The sequence below is a fragment of the Mustelus asterias genome, chromosome 2, assembly GCF_964213995.1.
Source record: "Mustelus asterias chromosome 2, sMusAst1.hap1.1, whole genome shotgun sequence".
In the NCBI taxonomy this organism is placed as follows: Eukaryota; Metazoa; Chordata; class Chondrichthyes; order Carcharhiniformes; family Triakidae; genus Mustelus; species Mustelus asterias.
In genome coordinates this window covers 23,956,548-23,970,195 of record NC_135802.1, presented here as the reverse complement: position 1 = coordinate 23,970,195, position 13,648 = coordinate 23,956,548, and the positions used below count along the sequence as shown (strand labels likewise).

The 13,648-nt window shown below is 41.0% G+C and overlaps 1 protein-coding gene across 4 annotated transcripts in view; it reads right to left on the bottom strand.

The window, feature by feature from the left end:
- The window catches only part of ube3c (ubiquitin protein ligase E3C), a 150,483-nt gene that overhangs the window by 119,671 nt on the left and 17,164 nt on the right, over positions 1-13,648 (bottom strand). For all 4 annotated transcript variants that reach the window (XM_078232394.1, XM_078232384.1, XM_078232401.1 and 1 more), the window contains 5 exons: positions 12,997-13,143; positions 12,262-12,377; positions 6,546-6,703; positions 4,593-4,755; positions 476-705 (listed from right to left, as the gene is read on the bottom strand). In XM_078232394.1, coding sequence (XP_078088520.1) covers positions 476-705; positions 4,593-4,755; positions 6,546-6,703; positions 12,262-12,377; positions 12,997-13,143 — 814 coding nt within the window. The remainder of the gene's footprint in view (positions 1-475; positions 706-4,592; positions 4,756-6,545; positions 6,704-12,261; positions 12,378-12,996; positions 13,144-13,648) is intronic.

The window sequence follows — 13,648 nt, the reverse complement described above, 5'->3', positions numbered from 1 at the left end:
TGGGGACCCGGGTTCAACTCCCGCCAGGGCAGATGGTGGAATTTGAATTCAATAAAATGCATCTGGAATTAAGAATCTGCTGATGACCATGAAACCATTGTCGATTGCCAGAAAAGCCCACCTAGTTCATTAATGCCCTTCAGGGAAGGAAATCTGCCATCCTTACCTGATCTGGCCTACATGTGACTCCAGAGCCACAGCAATGTGGTTGACTCTCAACTGTCCTCGGAAATGGCCTAGCAAGCCATTCAGTTGCATCAATCAAGGGCAACTAGGGATGGGCAATAAATGCTGGTCAGCCAGCAACATCCATTTCCCACAAATGAATTTTCAAAAAAAAAAATCATACTTGAGGCATTTTTTTTTGTTTTTTATGAGTAATCACTTAGGGCACTTAAATTGAGTGCAGTACAAAGTGACTGCAACATAGTTCTTGCAACGCATTCTATAAACCAGCAATGGAAAAATTACATACCTATCTGTGATTCTCCAACAGCAAGAACAAAGTACAGAAGCCAAGGTGCCATATCCCTGGTAAAAGTGAGTCCTACTGAAGAGGTTGCGTTCGGTGTTAACAATGCACTCAAGAAAGGTATATAAGGAAAGGAAATTCTTGCAGACAGTGCTGGAACCAGGAAGTTGTAGATCTGGTCTGTGAATGGTGCAGTGAAAAATTCTTTTGCCAATGCAGCAAAAACCTGATGTCTGCATGGATAAAATATATTGATGTTTAGAAATCTGCCAGGTAATATTCACCACACTGACGACAAACTGCAAAAATGACAAGTTATACAAAATCTACCTTTTCATAACTTACAGTAACATGTATTCCAAATAAGAGTCGTATTCAACTCAAAAACAGTTTCTCTCTCCACAGATGCTGGCAGGCTCCTGAGATTTTCCAGTACTTTGTTTTCATTTCAGATCTCTTGCATCTGCAGTATTTTGCTTTTATTTTAATAGAAAAGTACTCTTATGCTTTTACCCTGCTGAACTACCCAATGGCTCAGCGAAGAAATTGAACTTGTATGTAAAAATCAGCCAGACTAGGAAGGCTGCTGCTCCACATTAAGACAGCAGATCGCCATACTCCCAGGGAACTCTCAAAGGAGCTTTAGTCCTGAATTGATCTTTAACCCACGATATGAATGTCTGTGCTTGGAGACCAGTTGTGAAATAGGACCTGTGTAATTGTCATAGTCCCACTCGTAAATAGGCTCTTCAACTCTCACCGTTTAGACTCTCAACTGACAGAAGTCTGGCTACTGGGGCATGGTATCAGAGGATCGACAGTGAAACTACGCCGCCTCGAGTAAAGTGCTTCGTTTTAGATTTAAAACTGCTCATTCTCACTTTTCTTTGGAGTGATAAATTTGTACGTCACAACTAAACTTCTGCCAAGTGGTTATGAAAGACAGTGGAATTATTTTTGAATTGTTTTAATATAGAGCTAGCACAGGCACAAAATTGTCAAACTCTTTATACAAAATTTTGTTAAGTTCTATTTCACTTGGTTAAAATGCCGTTTCCCAAAACAAACTATTTTACATACCACAGCATAAAAGAGAAATACTGGACAAAATCTCAGGCCAACGGAGACAATGGAGAGCTTGGCAGCACGTGGTGAATTTTTGAAAGTTGCGCGTCAGGTTGGCTTCCCAACACATTCCTGCCTTCGTGGGATCTTGCTGGAGGCAGCCAGCCAATTCGGGCAAATAAGGTGCAGCACGGTGGCACAGTGGTTAGCACTGTTGCCTCACAGCATCGGGGATACAGGTTCAATTCCAGCCTCGGGCCACTGTCTGCACTTTCTCCCCATGCCTGCGTGAGTTTCCTCCAGGTGTTCTGGTTTCCTCTCACAATCCAAAGATGTGCGGGTTAGGTTGATTGGGAATGCTAAATTAACCTTCGTGTCAGGGGGATTAGCAGGGTAAATGTGTGGGGTTATGGGAATCTGGCCTGGGTAGGATTATGGTCGGTGCAGGTTCGATGGGCCAAATGACCTCTTTCTTAACTGTCAGGATTCTATGATTTTAAGGTCTCACTTCCAACATCTTCTTAACATGGAATGAGCCCAGTGGCTACTTGGAGATGGTGTCCCAGTGGCAGGCCCGGGGACCACTGATGCATCTTCTCAACCCCAATTGGAGCAACTGGGGTGAGAGTAACACAACAAGCTGTGGAGGGAGTTCTGCTCCACAATGACGGCCCTGACAGCAATGCATTCATTAGTCTTAGATTTTCAGTACACATCCGACAGCATCTCCCTTTTGAGCTGCCCCTCGCAGACTCCTGTTTCAGCAACACCCACCTCGCCCAGTGGGGGTGCAGGCCCTTTGATTAGGCCTATCTCGGGCACGTGACCAACCACCCTCAAATTGGGCAGCAAATGCAGGATTGGGCTCTGAATTAGCCAACTCCCTTAAGATTATAACACCGTTCCACCAGCCAACACCAGCAAGATCAGCAATTGGACTTGGCCCTGACACCTGAGAAATTTTAAAGATTCCTCCTACTGATTCTTCCTCACTGGAACAGTGCTCCAATTTGCATCCAATTTTAAGCTGATAATACTTTTCAAAAATAACCAAAGCACTAATAAAATATTAATTTAGTTCGTCTAAAAAAAAATTCAGCTAATAAAAGCCCCTGAATCATTTAAAAGCACACTGGGGATCCCTGCTCATCAATTACTGCCTTTAGGAGAAATGCCAGATTAATTTTAAACAAAAATAGTAAAGTTCTGCTAGACTACTTTAAAATTAAATGACAAAACAGTCAAATGTATCACAGGGCTAACATTTGTCCTCAGCACCTTGGGGGTTACCTCCTCATTCAGTAACACCAAATCTTTACAGGTTACCTACAATTAAGAAAACATTGATGACTTCCCCCCCCCCCCCCCCAAATATATGCAAATGAGGCAAGGGAGAATCTCTCAAATGCAACTACATCATGGTTGGACACAAAAGTCTGCCCTCAGCCTCTGCTGTGCCCACGGATGCTTCTGGTAATATTAATGCCATTAGTAAATATGATGTTTTATACAACATCCGTATAAGCTGAGCTCTGTGGCTTCATTCAAAGTTTATTTATGTCACAAGTCGGTTTACATTAACACTGCAATGAAGTTACTGTGAAAATCCCTTAGTTGTCACACTCCAGCACCTGTTCGGGTACACCGAGGGAGAATTTAGCATGACCAATGCACCTAACTGGCATGTCTTTCAGACCGTGGGAGGAAACCAGAACACCCGGAGGGAACCCAAGCAGACAGGAGGAGAACGTGCAGACCCCACACAGACAGTGACCCAAGGCCGGAATCGAATCCAGGTCCCTGGCGCTGAGGCAGTAGTGCTAACTACTGTGCCACCCTTCATGGCAAGTCAAAAGACGCACTGTAGGAGTCTGCTACAACATTATGCATGCTGGGCATAAACTAGCTGTTGTACAAATGTCAAACTAGGAACAGGCCAATTGGCCCTTCAAGCCCACTTACATTCAATAAGATCATAGCTGATCTGGCTACCCAGTAACCTTCCAACCCCCTATCAAGAACCTATTTACGTCTATTTTGGAAAATATTCAGAATCTGCTCCCACTGCCTTTTAAGAGAGTTGCAAAGACTCTCAATCCTCAGAAAAATGCTCTTCACATCTGAGTCTTAAATGAGCCATCCCTTATTTTTAAATAACTGATGGAAATATCTGAAAACATATTTATCTAGTTTTGTCCTATCTTTTCCAATTTTACTGACCAATTGTCCTTCCTAGAGGTGCAAGGATCAATTCTAATGAGCATTAAAATTTCCCCAACCAATTCACACTTTGATCTTGCTGGGTGATACTACTGGGTAGGCACAGTAAACCACCAGGCCATGGGTAGGGAGTGGATAGATGGAGAAACTGATGCCAATGGTTTCCTTCAAATTGAGAGCTTTATGTAGTCAAACATTATGTGAGCCGATACTAATCAAGTTATTTTATTGCTATTGCAGATAAAAAAAATAAATGAAAATGAACTGTTATCAGTAATGACTCTATGGGTGGCAGAGTGCTTAGCACTGCTGCCTCACTGCACCAGAGACCTGGGTTCAATTCCCGGCTTGGGTCACCGTCTGTGCAGAGTCTGCACATTCTCTTCTAGTGTCTGCGTAGGTTTCCTCCAGGTGCTCTGGTTTCCTCACAGTCTGAAAGACGTGCTGCTGAGGTACATTGGCCATGCTAAATTTTCCCTCAGTGTACCCAAATAGGCGCCGGAGTGTGGCGATGAGAGGATTTTCACAGTAACTTCATTGCAGTGTTAATGTAAGCTGACTTGTGACACTAATAAATAAACTTAAACTGATGGAAAAGCATGCAGTTTGGCTTCAGTGCACCCATTACCATAACTGAAAAAGGAACTATGCTGCATCAGGGGAAAAAGAAAATTCATCAGCAGCAACCCTTGTACCATGGTACACTACACTGGAGCACAAGGTGAAGCACCATGACAAGTGCCTCCAACACAGCATGAAAATACGTTAAAAGTAATCTCTTGTAATCATCAAGCTCTGATTCTTTACTTGAAATTTAAATGTTAGCGCTTCTTACCTCGAACCTTCTGGGCAGGAGGCATATTGAAAGTGCAGTGGTTTCAGGAAATTCTCCAATAATGTCATTGCAAGGGGAACACGTGAAATACGTGAAGCATCGGAATACTCTAAACTTGATGGAAGCCTATGATTAATTAACATGTAAAGTGATTTGTAGTAACCTGCAACAAAAGAAAATAACCAGTTAACAGATGTGGGAAAATGTTGTTCAAATAGTCGTTTGGTAGTACATTTGGTAAAATATTGCTGAAAAAATAGAGACGTGCCATCAAAGCTTTTCATTTTGCACTCATCATGCAAACCAGCCTCCCATCCATGACACTGTTAACACTTCCCACTGCCTCGTAAAAGCAGCCAACATAATCAAGGACCCCCAGACATATTCTCTTCCACCTTCTTCCGTTGGGAAAAAGATACAAAAGTCTGAGATCAAGCACCAACCGACTTTTCCTTGCTGCCATCAGACTTTTGAATGGACCTACCTTATCTTAAGTTGACCTTTCTCTACACCCTAGCTATAACTGTAACACTACATTCTGCACCCTCTCCTTTCATTCTCTATGAACGGTATGCAAGAAACAATACTTTTCACTGTATACTAATATATGTGACAATAATAAATCAAATCAAATCAGATCAGGATAGCTTGCAAGAAATTACCAATAGTAAAGGGGGAACAACAATTGATACTGCATGAGAAGAGTGTGCTGACTGGTTGGCAAGTGGACTCTGATTGAATGGAGATGGTACCATGGATTCAATCCATTAAAATTAATCAGCTTCTTTCCCAAAATGCATGTGAAACTCCAAACGAGAAGTGTACATTTATAAAATCTACCCTAAAATGTTACAGCACGGTAGCGCAGTGGTTAGCACTGCTGCTTCACAGCTCCAGGGTCCCGGGTTCGATTCCCAGCTCGGGTCACTGTCTGTGTGGAGTTTGCACATTCTCCTCGTGTCTGCGTGGGTTTCCTCCGGGTGCTCCGGTTTCCTCCCATAGTCCAAAGATGTGTGGGTTAGGTTGATTGGCCAGGTTAAAAATTGCCCCTTAGAGTCCTAAGATGTGTAGGTGAGAGGGATTAGCGGGTAAATATGTGGGGGTAGGGCCTGGGTGGGCTTGTGGTCGGTGCAGACTCGATGGGCCGAATGGCCTCCTTCTGCACTGTAGGGTTTCTATGATTTCAAATAGGACCTCAGAGCTGATCACAGATATTGATGTAATATGACATGATGGGTACTCCATGTCCACTTTGGTTGTTTACTCAAGCCTAATCCCAAGGCAATTTTTATTAATAAAAGAAAATGAAAAGCACACAAGGAAAATAATGGGCAATTGAAGCATTTTTGCATCAATTTTGTCAACAGGAGTTTCTGCCCTATGGTATTGAAAGTAACTTTTCCAAAAAGAACATTGTTGAGTAAAAATAATGCACATTAAAATGTAACTTTGGGTTTACTGTACAAGTGCATAGAAAGCGCACTACTGGATATTGACCATTGTAAACTTCTGATTTCTAATAATCGAGAATAAATGTAGCCTTCTTTTTATAATTGAAAGTCAATTTTTGGAGAAGCACATTGATACATCAAACCTGACACAATTGCGATACTGATCTTAAAGAAAAAGACACAGTAATAGTATAAAAGGTACATCAAGATATGAAAATAATATAGACATACACAAAGGCAAATCATAGACTGAATTCATGCCACCGTAGGCCGGGTTTAAGTGGCTGCAGCAACAAAACAATCCCGAGCATTATGCAGACAACGCTATATTCTATGCATAAATGTTAGAACCCAAAATAGCACAGTAGGTTTGGTAAATAGTTAAAGGTACAATCATTATTTTTAACATTGAACCCAAACATTTAAGAGGACATTGGTTTATTAGATACTTTTTAAAGCGCACTCCCAAAATATTTTTCTTGTGTTATTCGAAGTCACTAACCTTTCTGAACCATGTAGTGCAAAATTTGCTCAACCAATGATGCTACAATGTTAGCATCCTGTACAACAGGCAAATATGTTTTCTCTGAGGAAAAGGTCTCCAGCATCCTCAAAGGCACAGTAACATTCAAACTTTCATTGTTGCAGCTCTTCAGTAACCTATGAAGCCAAAAATTAAGTTTGTTACTCGAAAAAAAATAGACTGTAAAATGCCTGATATTGACACAACAGGAACAGGAGTAGACCATTTAGCCCTTAAGCCTATTTCACCACTCAATGAGATCCCAGATGATTGGCATCCTAACTCTATATGGGCCAACCATGGCCCCACCAATATCTTGGGTTAAAGGAAATCTAATCACTCGGATTTAAAATTAATGCACCATCAACTCCAATTTGTGGAATAGTTTCTAACCTGTAACTACCAACTGAAAGGTCAGGCTAAAACTTTTATGGTCTCTAATCCTAAACTACCAAACCAGCATAATTAAGCCATAGTTAAGGTGGATATGGTGGTGAAGTGGTGATGTCACTAGACTAGTATGCCATCGAGACCGAGGAGCAGCCATGATCACATTATATGATGGAGCAGGCTTGAAGGGCCGAATAGCCTACTCCAGCTCCTATTTTCTACATTTCTATATTTAGTAATCCAGAGGCCCGAGTTAAGGCTCTGAGGGAAGAAGGGTACAAATCCCACCACAGCAGCTGATGGAATTTGAATTCAAGCAATAATCTGAAATTGAAAAGTAATGGGACCATGAAACCATTGCTGATTGTGGTAAAAACCAATCTGGTTCACGAGCGAAAGAAATCAGCCATCTTTATCTGGTCCTGCTTACATGCGACTCCAGATCCATAGCAAGGTGGTTGACTCTGAAATGCCCTCTGAAATGGTGTGGCAAATTACTCAGTTCAAGAGCAATTAGGGATGGGCAACAAATGCTGGCATCGCCACTGGTGTCGACATCCCAAAGAATAAATTTTTAAAAAATAAATAATTTGTTTATCTCTATCTACCCTTTATGTCTGGAAAACGTCAATCAAATAATCACCAAATTCCAGGGAATACAACCCGTATTTGTGTACTGTCTTCTTAGAGCTCAACACTGGGAGTCCAAATAATTCTTCATATAAATTCATGCTGCACTTCCTCCAAGTGCAATGTATCCTTCCTCAGCTGTGCTGCCCAGAACCAATCACAATGCTTAGAGCCTTCTTAACCAGGGCTTTGTATAGTTGCATCATGACTACTAACCGTTGTATCCCAGCCTTCTCAATGCAATTGTCAGTGTTTCATGCACTGTCTTGATTACTTTCTGTACCTGTTCGTGACATTTTCATGATCCATATGCGGAGGCCCAAGTGTCTGGACCTAGACGTTGTCTCACTTTTCACCATTTCAAAAGCATTCTGATGTCTCTTTTTAGATCCAAAATAGATTACCTTGCACTTGTCTATATTGAAATTGATTGGTCATAGTTTTGCCCATTCACTTCGGAACATAGGAATTGGGAGCAGAAGTAGGCAAATTCAGCCCTTCGAACCTGATTCAATCTCTCCCTGGTCTCAAATCCAGCTCCTCACCTGTTCCCCATATCCCTTTATTCCTTTCCTTATTAGATATCTATCTATCTCCTTGAAACCATTAAACAATTCAGACTCCACCGCGCTATGGGGCAGCGAGTTCCACAAATTCACCACCTTCTGCAAGTAATAGTTCCTCCTCATCTCAGTTTTAAGTCTATCGCCTCTCAACCTATACCTGTGACCTCTTGTTCTAGATTGCCCCATAAGAGGAAACATTTGATATATGTTTACTTTATCAATCCCTTTTAAAATTTTGTATACCTCAATCAGATCCCCTCTCATCCTTCTGAACTCCACTGAGTATAGGCCCAAACTGCTTAATCTCTCCACACACGTCAACCCCTTCATCCCTGGAATCAATTTGGTGATTCAGTTCCTCTGAACTGCCTCCAATGCCACCATATCCTTCCTCAAATAAGGAGACCAAAATTGGACACAATACTCCAGATGTGATTTCACCAACACGCTATACAATTGCAACAACACCTCTCTCCTCTTATCCTCCAGTCCCTTTGCAATAAATGCCAACATGCCATTTGCCTTTTTCATTACATGCTGCACCTGCACGCTGACTTTCTGTGATTCATGAACATAGACACCCAGATCCATTTTGAATCTGCTTTCCATTTAGGTAATATGCTGCCTTTCTATTTTTTCTGCCAAAATGGGTAACCTCACATACTATCACTTTCTGCTTTCATCTAAATTGCTTACATCACCTGGCTTTGTGTCATCAGCAAGCTTGGTTATGCAGTTCTCTACCCTACTGTTTAAGTTTTCAATAATATACTCAATATTTTTGAGGAACCAACCCACTTCCCTATGGGACACCACTACTCTCACATCTACCAATTCAAACATCTGTCCATTATGCCTACTGTGTCCTGCTGCTCAACTAACTTCCTAACCAGGTCAATAATTTGCCTTCAATTCCATGAGTTTCAACTTTGGCTTTGACTTGGTCGAAGGAGGTCCATATAAAGAACATCCATAAACATTCCTGTCCACCAATTTATTCACCTGCACAAAAAACAATCATTGTGCATGACCCTTCCTTTACAGGTTCATGCTTGCTGTCTCTGATCAGCTGAATAGTTTCAAGGTGTTCAGTTACCCTATCCTTAATTATCATTCTAGCCGTTTCCCGACAAAGAAGTTAAGCTAACTAGGAGATCTAATAGAATGTTGTTTATTGAGAGGGGAATGGATTACAAAAGTAAGGAGGTTATGCTCCAATTGTACAGGGCATTGGTGAGACCACATTTTGAGTACGGTGCACAGGGATTGTTAATGTGTATTTGTCTCCTTATTTAAGGAAAGGTGTAAATGCTTTGGCAGTTCAAAGAAGGCTTAGTGAACTAATAGCAGGAAAGGGAGGGTCCTCTAACGAGGAAAGGTTAAACTTGTACTCATTCAAGTTTAGAAGAGTAAGAGGCGACTGGATTGAAACACAAGAGTATTTAAATAATTTTAAGCCAGAGCAAGATAGATTACTAATGAACAAGGGGTGAAAGGGTAGGTAGGAATGTGAGGTAGAGGTTGCAATCAGATCGGCCACGACCACATTGAATGGTGGAGCAGGCTCGAGGGGCTAAGTTGCCTACTCCTGCTCCTAATTGGCATGTCCATATGTCTGATTCCCAGGTTTTCCTATCTAAAGGAACAGGACCCAAAATCAAGACAACTCTGAAGAGTATAGTTACGGAAGGTTCTCACCTATTGCCATTATGAACTTGTGCTATTACTTTCTTCACTATATTAATTGACATTAATTGTAAATATTTGCATTATTACTGACCATTTATTTTCAGCATTATAAGTTCTTCATCATCAAATAAACATACTGAAACTGAGAAGGAAATTATATGATAATTTAAATTGTAAAGCAGATTTTCCACATATGATATTGACTCTTTGCTAGGGGCAGCTCTCCAGGCACCAGCAGCCCTTCACATTAGTGGCTTTTCTTCAAGTGTAAACTTAGATAGGTGTGTATAAGTGAGCTATACGAACTATGTAGAGTTGGATCTTCTTTTCATCCTGCAATCATATTGTGAAAATCAATGCAAATTGGGAGACAGAAGAAAGAATCCCTGAAGTTCACACCTCTTTAACTCAAAAGGCACTAATTCAGCATGACATGAGACGTTCAGGTCAGCACATGAATTAGTGATGCATGGAGTAGTACCATCACCTATTGGCAGATTATTGGGAAGTCACAGGTAATCTATATAGATGCTGCTTAAAGCTTTCAATTTATCATCCCTTTCCTCTAGCTCTCCCCCACCATTCCCATCAATTAATTTTGACAACCTTTGTAATATTTAATAACCAGACGGATTAGGGCAAAATAATGCCAATAATAGAGCAAACCTTTTGAGATAACAAGAATAAAAAGCAGTATTTTGAAGTTTATTATTTGTTCTTAGCATATGAGCATCACTGGCAAGACCAGCACATATTGCTCAGCCAATAGTGCATGATATGGTAGCAGCAAGCCACCTACTTGAATCACTATAGCCCACATGGTGAAGACACATCCACTCAACTGTAGGGGGTTGCTCCGGGATTTTGACCCAACAACAAAGATATAGCTGCAATTTGATTCCAAATCAGAATGGTGGAGCGTGGAAGTGATGGTGCTCCTTGCGTCTCCCGCACTAGATCTACTAGATGATTTTCTTTGTGGATCACCAACTTGGCGTCAAGGAGAAGCTTGTGCATGCTGACAATCCCTTGAGCAATGTTGTCAGGAGCTCCTTGCTCCCAATAGATCCACCTACGTCAACAAGGTCAGAGGAGGGTGCCAGGCAAAGTGAGGTCCAAAAGATCCTCACACAACAGAAGAGGTGAAGGAAGACTGCATGTCTCACCAGTTGCGAAGGTGGAAGAAGGCTCCAGCAGCAAGGTAGTGCTGGTCATCATTGTTTGACATCACTGAAATCTGACCACCAACCTGTCAAGATCATGGACAATGATGGTGTTCAAAGGTCTCCATATTAAACAAAGTCATGGGTCTCTTGTCAAGAATCTGTACACAGGCAACAGATGCATGAAGATTGTTGGATACCTGTGTTAAAACGGAGATGTCTTTGCGCAGCAGTGGCTGTGACTGAAAGTCCCCTTCAAGATACCATTTGCTCACCATAAATGGGGAGGGGGCTAAAAGAGGCTTCCTAAAAATTGGCTGTTCCACCTCCGAGCTGGGGAACCGTACCAACAGGGTCACCATCTTTGTGGTCAAAGAACAGAAACTCAATGTTGTCGCTTCAACGTTAGAACACACATGAAAACTCACAAGTGACTGTCCAGAAAAAAAAATAAGGTTGAACGGTCCGATTGAAACTCCCACAATGTACGTCAACATGGTGCTTCTGCAATAATGACAACACAATAAGGTTCCTGATTGTGGTTCAGCCACCGGGTAGCTATTAATTGTGGGAGGAGCGGCTTCTTCATTTTTGTCGACAAACAAATTAAAAGAGTAAGAGGAGCACCAGCAAAGATAAGTCTTCCCAAACAGAGGTCATTTCTGCCCTATCCCTATGAAGTTACTCAGTGGAAACAGCAAAAGCCTGGTTGTGGAACATTGTCGGCTTCTTGACTGTCAGAAAATGCACGGTGAGAAGAGCACTCAAAAATAAACTTAAAAGACAGATTAAAATGCAATTTTTAAAAAGACAATGTTTCCTGGCAATACAACAACTTATGCTTACTCTATCAGTAAAACAGTGGATTAAATTACAATTAGAGCAAGAAATTACAAGAAAGCAATCATAATAAGGAAAGAATTGCAGCACAAAGTTCTAGTCCCCACTGGACTGGTATTTCATGGAGTGTCCTGCAGTGCAGCAATGTCGAGCCAGTACAGCAGTAATTAAAATTGCTCTGTGACACTGACATACAAACATTTAGCACATTCATATAAAAACCCTTTACCTGCTACTTATAAATGTTAAAATGCCTATTCAATTGGGAAGCAACAGGAAAAAAAAACCATTTAGCATGTTTGCTCATCAAAGTGTTCTTTGGCTATGCCCCATTATAAAGGTCACCCCTTCATGCTCCGAATTCTAATGTCATTCACAGCACATATCAGTGTGAATATACAATAAAAAACTGCTTACCTGCAACATAAACCCAATAAACGTTTTATTTGATACAAACATATTTGTTTGTTAGAATCAGCAAGCTGCTGCACGTACTGAGCACTATGCTTAACCAAATTTTGACACATCCATGTCTGAAAGAGAGGGGGAAAATTCAAGTTAATTTACATCTTGCATGGAACAATTTATAAAAACAACAGCCTTATTTCGATATTTAACACAATTCACTTTACAACTATGTCAGGCTCGGGCTCTTTCAGAGCCAGCAAATGCATCAAAGATGATTGAGAGCACATCAGATCAACAGGCAAGGAAACCAATGAGACTGCTGAATAAGAACATGGATAATCAAAGAATCTTCCCATCGCCAGCACTGTCTACACGGAGTGAAAGTACAAAATTTGATCAAATTTTTATCAAAAAGATAACAATTTTAATAAACAAGCAGAGAATATCAATTTAGGAAAAGGTTCACACATTTGGTGACCTGCATTCTGGTTTGAAACAACTTTTAACCTGTTTGAACTGTTCAGTTAAATGGGATGCCATGGTTGTTTGATGTAGTAAACTCCATTCCTGCATTGCTCCTTGGAGAGTCAGTGGGACAGTCAAAGGGGGATGATATAGCCATGAACAGCATGTAAAACAGCTGACGTAGAACTTGCATTTTTGACTGGAAATCAAGTCCTGCTCCACGTACTTGGAATTGAACTGTCAAGAAATTGACTGCAAATGGCAAATTTCTTCTCTTACCAATCTATCCAAATCTTCATTTTGTTTGTAAAAAAATAGGAGTTTTCTTATTAAAACAGTCAAATTATGTCCATCACTGATAGAAAAATTTCCTCCTGGCTGGGCTAAGGAGACACAATGATCGAATTCACTTCGCTGAATCATATGCTGTAAAAGGAAATAAAACAAAAATCAAAATTAAATTTTCTAAAATAATAAGAGGGATTCTTTTTTGCAAGTGTATCTAATCAACATCCAATACATTCCCTCTTTCCAACATCCAAAGATCATATCCACACCCAATTACAAATCCCTTGTTAAAATTGGTTTCCACGTTATTTAAAACCATTGAAAAAATTCACTCTCCTCTTGATTTTTGTTTAAAAAGCACTCAAAGCCCTTATTATCATAAAATCCCTACAGTACAGAAGGAGGCCATTCGGCCTATTGAGCCTGCACCGACAACAATGCCACCCAGACCCTATTCCCGTAACCCCACTATCTATCCTGCTAATCACCATGACACCAAGGGGCAATTTAGTATGGTCAGTCAACCTAACCAGCACATCTTTGGAGTGTGGGAGGAAACCGGAGCATCCAGAGGAAACCCACACAGACACGGGGAGAATGTGCAAACTCCACACAGACAACCTCCCGAAGCCAGATTTGAACC